The 12,235-nt window shown below is 39.0% G+C and overlaps 1 protein-coding gene across 2 annotated transcripts in view; it reads left to right on the top strand.

Moving 5' to 3' along the window:
- Positions 1 to 12,235, top strand: part of THSD4 (thrombospondin type 1 domain containing 4) — a 539,554-nt gene that overhangs the window by 503,783 nt on the left and 23,536 nt on the right. For both annotated transcript variants that reach the window (XM_075273577.1, XM_075273578.1), the window contains 4 exons: positions 1,606 to 1,702; positions 6,657 to 6,902; positions 7,750 to 7,879; positions 10,371 to 10,575. In XM_075273577.1, the coding sequence (XP_075129678.1) occupies positions 1,606 to 1,702; positions 6,657 to 6,902; positions 7,750 to 7,879; positions 10,371 to 10,575 (678 nt within the window). The remainder of the gene's footprint in view (positions 1 to 1,605; positions 1,703 to 6,656; positions 6,903 to 7,749; positions 7,880 to 10,370; positions 10,576 to 12,235) is intronic.

Below are 12,235 nucleotides of genomic sequence, written 5' to 3'. Positions count from 1 at the left end.
ATCCAAAGTGTACAGTTGTTCATAAATATTTGGTTGCGGACAAGGGTACAATTTTAATGTAGTGTGTTCATGCGGTACAATATTGTTTGACGGCTGATTATTTTCCTCTATTTAAAGTGTACTTGATGTGATGGATTCCAGGTACTTTTATGTGCTTATTCTTTACGTATTCATAACATATCCTCAGGATTTAGTAAAAAAAAGGCCTCCTTGGAGATTAATATTTAAGAAAAGGTGGAAGCCAAACAGAGTCTTGTGCAAATTAGGCACTTGGTCACCGGGAGTGGGCCTTCAGCTCTTGGGGGGCAATGCTCATCCTGCTCAAGTCATAGCAGTGGGAGGAGCAAATGCCCTTGCACAGGGTGGTGCTGACAGAAGATGGTAGGAGGTTGAATAAAAGAGCAGTGGTCTAGAGAGTTGAAGGCCATCGACCCGTGAAACAACTGTCTCATTTGAATAAAAATTCAAAGTTGTTTTTCTTCAAATGTGATCAACACACAGGATAAATCACACTTTGGTATGTAACTTCAGTGACCTGGAGCCAGTGGACTTCACTCCTGTTCCCATAGGCGATGCTCCCTGCTGCAATTATAAACCTACTTTTGGGTGCAGACACTGTGTATGGCCATCCACTGTATCCCACACTAGCTAGCCTGTGGTCACTAGCCGTACCTACCTAACTAACTCAATCCCCCAACCCCCTCCCCACCTCATACTTAGCTGTCTTCTGTGTCCTGGAGATCACTTTCTTCTGTCCCGGTATCTCCTCTTTGCTTGACTTCAACCCGCATCTGTGCAATAGAGCCATTGTATTGTGCATGCGTGGGAGGCCCGCTGCTTCTCCTATTTTTGTCTGCCGGCATTTGAGCAATAGACCTGGAGTGCTCTATTGTGCAGGTGCTCCACCTCCTGTAAGAAGTGGCACTTCATGTCTATCAGAAGAATAGGACATGAAGACAGGTAAGTATGATGGGCTCGGTGGAAAGGGGGAGTATTGGTGATGTTCCATTTATGGAAACAGATCGTCACCGTAAAATCAGAAAATGTACCTGGGACAGTCACATTACCACCCAAGGGATACGGGTAAATATGTATTTTTTTAAAGTGAGTAAACTAGAAGTTAGGTGGGGTGTATAATATATATCACAGTTTCTTTATGAATATGAAGGGGTGTAATTTGGCCGAGGATTTCCTTGTGATCCAGGCTATTTTCAGAATGTTAATTTTCTATAGAGACCACTTTGCTATGTTTATTAATTACAACAGTTATATAATTGTAAATATTAATATGCCACTATGACTTCAGCATAATCCTGCTAGGTAATCTCTTTTTGTATTTGCTTCCTTATGGAGGAAGGGTCATGTCAATCTCTCCAGATGCCACAATACTTAAGATTGCACCTTTTACCTGGTGTGATGCAAGCAACAGATCCAATTATGTAGTGCGGCTATGAAATGGATTGAAATGCTTTATATTTTTTGGAATTACAGGTTTTACATCATTACTTTTGTAATGACCGAATACAGTCATATATAATTGCATGGAAAGAGAAATAATGTAAATGCAGCACATTAAACATCCATTACTTGTTTTAATGTTTCTAGATGATTCACCAGCAACCTAACCCTGGCATCCATTATGAATATGTCATTCCATTTGCAAATACTATTAGTCCTCAACTGCCAGCTCAGCGGAGACCAGGTATTGTCAATTTCACATACATCAATGCAAACCTGTAATTGTGCTCTTTGGTTGTTACCCCTATGTAGCTTGCAAGTGATTTTCTTCATATATTAAATTCAATGGTTACTTTTTTTGAAATTTAGTAGCTATGAATTAAATGCTCCTGTTTCACGTTGTATTATGGATAGGGTTGAGCCGATCCTGACTTTTCAGGATCGATTTTAAAATCCGATTTCCGATCATTTTTCATTCGAACCCGATCTCGATCCCAATTCCGATCCCAATGCAAGTCAATGGGATTTTTTTTATTAATCGGAGATCGGATTTTAAAAGCAATCCTATTCAACAGCATGGAATCTAAGAATTGTTAGAATCCACGCTGTGTAGTGAATCACTAAGTAGCCAGAGGATTTTTTTTTTAATCCTCTGGCTACTTAGTCCCCCCTGGTGTCCACTTACCTCCAGAGATGGCTGCTTCGCTGCTGTTCGCCTCGCTGCTGCTCCAGCTGCAGTCTTCTTCTCCCTTCACTGCCCCCTCCCTGCCAGGTTAGGAGAGTGTGGGCGGGTTAGGAGAGTGTGGGCGGGTACTGGGAGGGGAGACGTCACGTCTCCCTGCCCTGTACCCGCCCACACTCTCCTAACCTGGCAGGGAGGGGGCAGCGAGGCGAAGAAGACTGCAGCTGGAGCGGCAGCGAGGCGAACAGCAGCGGAGCAGCCATCTCTGGAGGTAAGTAGCTACTAGAGATGCTACTTTAGTCTCCTATTAGAATGAATGGAGGCAGCCGGCGCACAGAGGATTAAGGCTGTGTGCCGACTGCTTCCATTCATTCCTATGGAACCGCAGCGGAGCCTTCACACTGAGTATACACTATATACTCAGTGTGAAGGCATTGTGGGAAATACTACCGATCTCGATCCCACCTAAAAAGATTGTGTTCGGAATTCCGATCGCGATCGTGAAATTTTCTCGATCGCTGATCGGAATCCGATTTTTTCCGAACACGATCGCTCAACCCTAATTATGGATCCTTGGTAGATTTTTTATTTTATTTTTTATGTAGCTAGTGAGCCCCATATAGGGATCACGATGTACGTTTTTTTTTCTGTCAGTATGTCTTTTTGCATACAAACTCCTTGCAGATGTTGTTCCTGGCGGGATCATTGGTAGATTTTGTGCTGTTGTAGTTTACTCATGGACGATATTTTTGACATGTATGGTATGACTTTTAACTCATCGTAGGTATGACCATTTTAAAAGTTTCCACTTTTTCACTTCATTACTACAGACTTAAAATGAATGTACAATTTCAACATCTGTAGATACTGAATAAAACCTATACACTGCGGTCTATTATTTTATTGAATTTTTCGTAATGCAAAATATATAAAAGTAACAACTAAAATACTGAAGACAAAACAAACTAAATGAAAGATTACAGGTCAGTTTAAGATATCAAAAAGAATTAATCAGCAATTCAATAGTTTCTCTCAGGGGTCTAGCTCAAATGGGCAGTCTTCTGAAGTCCCATGATTTGTGGAACCACTCATATTTATGTTCATACACATAGTGGCACATTTATCAATACTGTCAGTCTTAAACTTTGAACCCCCTTTGTAGTTTTGGACACATTTATGAATCTGTTGTACAGACCTTCATAAATATGGAGTGTTTTTAGAAGCTCCAAAATTCTGTCTCACCATGAAACAAATATTTGCTGCAAAACATGTAGACAAAATGAGTAGACAAAAATCTTAACTTGCAGGGTACAAGGAACAAATATTTGGTACGTGCATTAAAGATCCTACAATTCTTGGCATAACATAAGCAGACACAAATCATCTCTCAGTTATTGAGGAGACAAATATTTGGTCCACAACAGGAATTTTTGGAGCACAAAGTAAATTGTTGAAAATTCTTTACAACATTTTAAAATTGTCCTACTTTGCGCAGGAAATCTGGGCCATATTCATCCTTTTATGTTTTATAAATGTGTCGTAAAGTGAGACACTTCTAAACCTCGCTTATTCTGGGGCACATTTTTTCAGAAGTGTCTAGCCTGTTGTATTTTTATTTTTCTTCTGGTGCACTTGGATTGATAAACGTGCCCCGTAGTGTTTAACCTCTTAATCACTTAGGTTATCATAGAGATCTCTAGTGAATTAATTGCAATAGGGGCTAGGGAAAGGAATACACAGCCCAAACAGAAAATTCTTCTTAAAATGTATACTTAGAATGTCCTGATAGCAGTTAACAAATCTTGCCACGGAATTGACACACTGGAATGCTTGGAATCATACAGTCCCAATGGATCAAATAGGATGACACATGTCCAATACAATGAGAACATCCAAACGCATTATGTGTACAATTCACACTCACGGTTCAGGAAATGCGCAGGTTCGGGTGCACGGAAGATATAGTCCCCGTCGACTCGGAGTGTTGATACAAAAAGTGAAGAATCCAGCATCCACGATAATAAAAATTGAAATTTCTTTATTGTCTTGAAAATTTATTAGGTACACCATGCTAGTAACGGGTTGGACCCCCTTTTGCCTTCAGAACTGCCTCAATTCTTCATGGCATAGATTCAACAAGGTGCTGGAAGCATTCCTCAGAGATTTTGGTCCATATTGACATGATGGCATCACACAGTTGCCGCAGATTTGTCGGCTGCACATCCATGATGCGAATCTCCCGTTCCACCACATCCCAAAGATGCTCTATTGGATTGAGATCTGGTGACTGTGGAGGCCATTGGAGTACAGTGAACTCATTGTCATGTTCAAGAAACCAGTCTGAGATGATTCCAGCTTTATGACATGGCGCATTATCCTGCTGAAAGTAGCCATCAGATGTTGGGTACATTGTGGTCATAAAGGGATGGACATGGTCAGCAACAATACTCAGGTAGGCTTTGGCGTTGCAACGATGCTCAATTGGTACTAAGGGGCCCAAAGAGTGCCAAGAAAATATTCCCCACACCATGACACCACCACCACCAGCCTGAACCGTTGATACAAGGCAGGATGGATCCATGCTTTCATGTTGTTGACGCCAAATTCTGAACCTACCATCCGAATGTCGCAGCAGAAATCGAGACTCATCAGACCAGGCAACGTTTTTCCAATCTTCAATTGTCCAAATTCGATGAGCTTGTGCACATTGTAGCCTCAGTTTCCTGTTCTTAGCTGAAAGGAGTGGCACCCGGTGTGGTCTTCTGCTGCTGTAGCCCATCTGCCTCAAAGTTCGACGTACTGTGCATTCAGAGATGCTCTTCTGGCTACCTTGGTTGTAACGGGTGGCTATTTGAGTCACTGTTGCCTTTCTATCAGCTCGAACCAGTCTGGCCATTCTCCTCTGACCTCTGGCATCAACAACGCATTTCCGCCCACAGAACTGCCGCTCACTGGATGTTTTTTCTTTTTCGGACCATTCTCTGTAAACCCTAGAGATGGTTGTGCGCGAAAATCCCAGTAGATCAGCAGTTTCTGAAATACTCAGACCAGCCCTTCTGGCACCAACAACCATGCCACGTTCAAAGGCACTCAAATCACCTTTCTTCCCCATACTGATGCTCGGTTTGAACTGCAGGAGATTGTCTTGACCATGTCTACATGCCTAAATGCACTGAGTTGCCGCCATGTGATTGGCTGATTAGAAATTAAGTGTTAACGAGCAGTTGGACAGGTGTACCTAATAAAGTGGCCGGTGAGTGTATACTACGGATCCTACGGATCCACCAGGGTACTCGGTTCATATTCCAACATGCCATCCTAATGGACATGGAATTTGATATATGGTATTCATTATAGACAACAACGGTAGGTTTTGGTTGTTTTATAGTTGAGGATTCCAGTTTCATCTATATGGGTCGCATACTTGTTGGTGTTTATATGCTTCTTGATGCACTTACTTACGTCTTCATGGTTTCATGGTCGTATACTTGTTGGTGCTTATATGCTTTTTTTATGCACTTATTTACTTCATGGTTTCCTTTATAACGCAACTGTCTGCAGTAAGATTGACGGTGGTTCATATGTGTTTTTTGGACAATAACTAGGTGATCAAATATATTATTGAAATACACTTGCTATATAATGTATGTGTTCTGTGTCATACGCAATATACATGTTTTCCATGTGTGTTCCTCCATGTTTTATTCATTGATGTTTTTATTTGTTTGTATGTTTATCCAATCTGTGTTATTATGCACATATGTGGGGGTATTATTTAAGTTGGGTTGGGTTTAGCAGACGATCAGGCTATGACTAAGGCACGTACGTGCTGAAACGCGTCAGCTGACGTCACTCTTGTTGCTCGGTGTGTTGGGGTGGGGACCACCTCTGGTCTGTTGGACGTATGCTTTTTAAATTTTCAAGACAATAAAGAAATTTCAATTTTTATTATTGTGGATGCTGGATTCTTCACTTTTTATCTCTAGTGAATGCCACTTCTGGGTTATCGTTTCATGGTTTGGTCAAAGCTAGCCAATACACAGTCTCAATATGGTTAGTTCTGAGAGATAATTTGTAAAGGATATTAAATATACAGTTTATTAACTTTCCATAGCTCTCCACTTTCCCAAAGTACATGAAATAATTCCCAAAGTATATGAAATAATGTGCCAGTCTACCTCCATCCCCTCTTGCACAGACATTTGCAACTTTTTAAAGTCAGAAAATGTTCCGTATATGATATTTGGCATAAATGTATTGATGATAATGGCAATAATTGATTTGATGCCTATAGTCTTATCCTATAACTAACAGGGGTTCAAGAATGCTTGCAGGAAACTTTATATCCTTAGCAATATTGGTATATACCTAAAGTGCTGCTCTTTCACTGATATTAGAAATATTAGGGTATAGCAGTCTTACAAAATTGTGTTAGTTTTACATTTCTCTCTCTATAGCTTGTGATACAGTATATTCTTAGTGGGTGATGTCATGAATTATGTGTTTTTTTTTCTAGGAGAACCTTTGAATGGCCAGTTGGATGTACCAGATACCTTAAACCCTACTGAAAATCAAGAATCCCTAACCAATACTGATGTGCACACTGGACAGCCAGCAGGATTCTTACCTTCCAGAATCCCTGGGAGAGCTCCTTCATTTCAACCAGATAATCAGGTGCCCCCTCTACAGCCACCGAGACGAAATCGGGACCATAACTGGAAACAAGTGGGCTCAACTGACTGCTCAGTTTCTTGTGGGAAAGGTGAGGTGGGTGAAGGGCAGTAGGCAGAAAAAGTATGAGTAAGATATTCATTCTCAGTTTGATTCTCTTAAAGATTAAAAAAAGCTCCAAATCTGAGGTAAAATATGTATATTTATGTTTCACCACATAAAGCACACAGCACTTTTTCATGCCATAATATTGATGGATCCTGAATTTGTACAAGAAACTAGTAATATCTTTTAAAGGAGATTCTTACAAAGTGACATTATGGTTACATACGTTATAGTGTTTCTGCATGAAAACTAGTGTAGGATCAGTGGATATTTTCCCCCAATTTTCCTTCTTTTTGGTGACATTATATGCAGAAAAATACTTTTGTTAGTCTAAAAAATACTGACATTGTATTAAACAGGTTGTCCGTTTCATTTTTTATAATTTAATACAGCTGCTATTGGTGCCATAAATATAAAAAGCCAATGCTCACCTCTCCCTGGGCCTCAGTGTCCAGCAGCCACAGCTACATTTATCTACATAGAGGTCCCTTGACTGTGCTAGGTTACTGCTGCAGTCAGTCACAGGCCTCAGCGGTGACCTCTTCAAAAAGGACGTCACAGCAGTTACATGCTGTTTGCGAAGGGGTCACCGCTGAGGCCTGTGATTGGCAGCAGTGGTCCCCACACCCAAATAGGATGTTGCTGGTTACATTAGTTATGGAGATGCCGCCACTGGACACCAAAGCCTGGAATATAGATGAGAAATAGTTTATTATATTTATGGCCCCGCTAGCAGCAATATTAAATAAAAAGGGTCAATCCCTTTCAGGTCTGTAGGTTGTATGTCACAAAGCAAATTTGACTCCATGTTTGTTTTACCTGTTTTCTTCCAGGATCACGTTATCCCATCTTTCGCTGTGTAAACAGAATCACACATGAAGAGGTGTCAGACGCCATCTGTGACTTAAGTACCAAACCCAGTTCTGAAGAAGAGCCATGTAATCACTTTCCTTGTCCCGCATTGTAAGTTTCCCTGTTACTTACACACAAGGCCACATGTACAATAGGTCCTAATTCAAGCAATATGAGAGAAAATAAAAGAGTGCAAGATAATTTCCTCAACAAATGTTGCAGTTTTTATTGAAATTGAAACCCATCAGGTCTAAACAGAAGATATTTTCCATGGCATTACATTTTTACCTATAGAAATAATACATGTATGTCTTTGCATTGTACTGCATGTACCTCCGCAGATACTGCTTACTGTTCCCATCTGTCAGTACCGATCCTACTTGAGATGTAACTGTTAGCAGCTGTAAAATCATTTGCCTTGTTACCTATACTAGTCGGCCAGCTTTAGATAAGCACCAGTTGTAAATGTGGTCTTGTAATTTGAGTCGATGTAAAACACTGTAACGTACCAAAATTAACATGAATTTACAGTACTGTATACTAATATAGATATAAGTAGAAGGGAAAGGTATTAATATACTTGTCATTCTGCTCTGAGCAGGGGTGTGCAATGGCAGGAAAAATCTGCTTACAAGGCCTACCCCCTGCCACTTGTACCTGTCTATGATGTCTGGAACATATTATGCAAATACATAAAATATGTATGACAAAGAGTTGAAATCTCTCAGAAGTGCATAGGTAGTGTGCTGGAATCGGCAAATCCCAGGATAACTAAGGCTGATTGTATAGGTGGGGTGTTCATATTGTTTTTCTATTCTGTCATAGGAACAGAGAAATAAACCAATGCTAAAATGCTAAAAACAGATTCAACCAATGATGAACACCAACAGAGTCTGACAGATCCCATTGACTGTAATGGGGTCCATCAGTTATCTGTGATGGTGCTGTCATTTTTAAGGACAAAGGTTATCAGAAATAAAGGAGACACAACCTAAACAATGTCAGGATTTACAAAGTAGGCTAAACCTCAAAAAAGGGACTTCTTCTAAATAGCGTAAAATACTCTTTTGGGTTAAGTTAGAATGGTCATAGCCATGGGTCATAGTGGCTTACAACTGTAGCTCATAGTATAAGGATCCAGTATGGGGGCTCCCCTCTAGCTATAATAGGGCATACGGACAGGAGACTAGTATAAGGCGACCGACCAGTTCTAAAAATTGCTGAATGCAAAATATAATAAATATTTTATGTCACGGTTAATCCAAGCAATCGCTTTACCAATGGCTCATGCTATATTAGTTTTGCCCAAAATGAAGTTCTTGCGTTGAATTTATTTTCTAAAACTAAAAGGTTAATCGTTTTTGCAAATATATTACAATAAGCGTATTCCTGGGCGAGCAGTTCTATGCATTAATAGCTAAAATATGCGAATGTCACTTTCCTTGTTTAATGCGACTAATTCATTACTGTAACACTGGAAAAATTCTGTGTACACTGCCTGCTTTAGTGTGCAAATGTTAATGAGTGTAGCACATTGCTCAGCAGAGTAGATTTGATAAATAATGTATAAGACTTTTTGTCAATCCTGATATCCTCTTATGCGTTTTAATTTGCTGAGACCATATTCTGCAGCCGCTGCCAAGCTGCTGACAAAAGTCCTCATGTAAATATGATTTTTTTTCAGGTTAGCTGGTAACCAGCCATATGCTAAGTAAATTAGTGCAGAATTTCAGAAACATATGCAAAGCTCAAAGGGAGGATAATATTAAGACAAATTATTTTTGGTTTATCCATTCTTATAGTTTTTGTATTTAAAGGGAGCCTGTCACCAGAATATACCAACTCAGCCGTGCAGCTAGATAGGTTAGGGTCATCTGAATCAAACACCATGGATGAGATGTTGCTGTTTTTGTCAAATTAACTCTTGAGCGCAAATAAGGCATTGCCACACACCTCTTTAGAGCAATGGCAATGTCCTTCTTACTCAAGACCAAAAATGTCTTCAATGTTTGCAGACTTCAGATAATCCCTGTGTATTCTGATCTAGCAGTCACACCGACAAATTAAAGGAAACTGATCTGTAGCGCTCTAGCTTCTTAAATGAAGACATTACAGAAATTGCACACACATATATGATAAATTGGTGCAACATGTGGACACTTTTCCTTCTGCCTCCCCATGGCTATTGTTTATATATAAATGATTGATGCACCAAAGACTGACATACTTCATTTAACATTATGGCTACTCTTGGTTATGCCCCATTCTCTAGAGACTTAATACAAATGATGTAAAAAGTATCTATGGTGTATTGTAAATTTGGTACCTGTACTCCATTTTCTGCTGCTGTTTGTAACAATCTCTCTTTATTTTGACAAACCCATCTAGGGCTAGGGTAAGACTAACACTTAGCCTCTGAATGTATCAATACAATGATAGCATGCATGTTAATGTCTTAGACAACAATTCTACATATTCTACAATATACAGAGATAATACAAATCTTTATTCATGTTCACAAGTGAAATACATATTAACATGTAAAATTTAATTTTGTTGTTTGATTTATTTGGCTGTATTTACTAACCTATTCTTTCTTTAGCTGGGACATAGGAGAGTGGTCCGAGTGCAGCAAGACTTGTGGTTTGGGAATGCAACACCGCCAGATCTTATGCCGTCATATATATGCTAATCGTACCCATACAGTGCAACCACACCGCTGTCAGAGCCAAGAAAAGCCAGAAACAACAAGCACTTGTCAGCTGAAGATCTGCAGTGAATGGCAAATAAGAGCAGACTGGACTCCTGTAAGTCGCAGATGTAAGGGGAAATATTAAGACCACAATGTCGTGTTTCAAACTTGTTACTACAGGCCGGGAATAAAAAAAAAAGGCAACAGTCTAGGCCACGTACATCCATAGTTTTAGTGGCAAAAAAGGATTAGATTTCTTTAGGACATACTTAAAGCTGATACAGTACTATCCCATTCTAAACACAGAGTGACATTCATATGGAGACCTATTATACTATGCTCACATTGTTTTTGGTGTGCGGCATATACACTGCAAGATCCTTCTGGTCTAGTGTATGCTGAACAGATCTATATGATTTTAATCTACTATTAGAGGTATAGCTCAGGAGGATTTACTCACATATAACTTCGATGAGGCTATATCGTTGCTGATAGGCATTGTTAGTAGTGGAAAAATATTTAACTGTGTCTGTTTACCGTATCACTCTCCATAGAATAGCATAGTCTATTATGCAATGTTGTACTATATATATATATATATATATATATATATATATATATATATATATATAGTGTATATATATATATATATATATATATATATATATATATATATATACACACACACACACTGATGCTGACCCTTTTTGCACATGCCATATTCCAAGCACAGTTCACAAGTAAGACCTAGGTTTGACATGTTATACATTATATCAGCAGACCGGATTTCTACAATGATAACATGCATATTAATAGGTGTGGTACATTTTTGCTCTTATCTGATTTTAACAGTATTTTTGGCTGATCAGCTGAATTGCGTGAAGACACTGGCTTGAATTTGGCTGTAGTAGACTTGTATGTGACATATCATGGGTTCTATAATTCTACTAAATGTGAATAGTATTATTAATATTAATATAAGAAAATCCAGAAAGATGATTTCACAATAATCTCCTAAATAACCTTTCACTTGCTTTTCTTATGTTAGCATGTAGCCTCCTGTAAACATCAGGATATTCTTCTATATTTTAAGATTTGCCGGAGACAAAGTAAACACATCAGTTCTCATAAAGTTTATTTCAATTCCTCATCCGCTTTCTGCTTTTGAATTGACATTCAGATAAATCTGTGCCTATAATAGCCGAAATATTCCTTGTCTTGGAGATGTCAGAATTATTTTACACTGCAGACATCTCCTCGCTTTTAGAGAGTCACACTCTTCTCTTGTGTTCATGATATGAATATGACTAGGGGTTGTCTCTAGCTGCTTGTCACTAACAATACATGTATTCTTACTGAATGCAAAGAAGAAAAATACCCTGAAATGAAATGCCTGGCAAGCTCTCAAAATATGCAACCCCGCTCCCCTTCCGATATTGTCTTTTTTTTTGTTTTTGTTTCCTTTCTCACATTTCCTTCACACAGATTGTTTTACATCCAAAATGGCATGTGTTCTTAACAATTTGTCAAGTAAAAACCTGTAATTTTACTCTTGTTTATTGCGTACAAGCCAACTGCGTGCCAATTGTCAGTCTTGCGTTTTGTCTATGGAATTCACTAATTTACATAGTGGTGACAGCTCTGATACAGAAGAGATAAGACGACACATTACATCTAAGAATGTAGATACATTCAAAAGAAAAGCAAATCAATTAAAGAAACATCTTTGTCTCTACAGGCAGTAAGGTACATAAAAGTGGAGTTAGATTTTTTAC

The sequence above is a fragment of the Leptodactylus fuscus genome, chromosome 5, assembly GCF_031893055.1.
Source record: "Leptodactylus fuscus isolate aLepFus1 chromosome 5, aLepFus1.hap2, whole genome shotgun sequence".
NCBI lineage: Eukaryota > Metazoa > Chordata > Amphibia > Anura > Leptodactylidae > Leptodactylus > Leptodactylus fuscus.
This window is presented reverse-complemented; position numbering and strand designations above follow the sequence as displayed.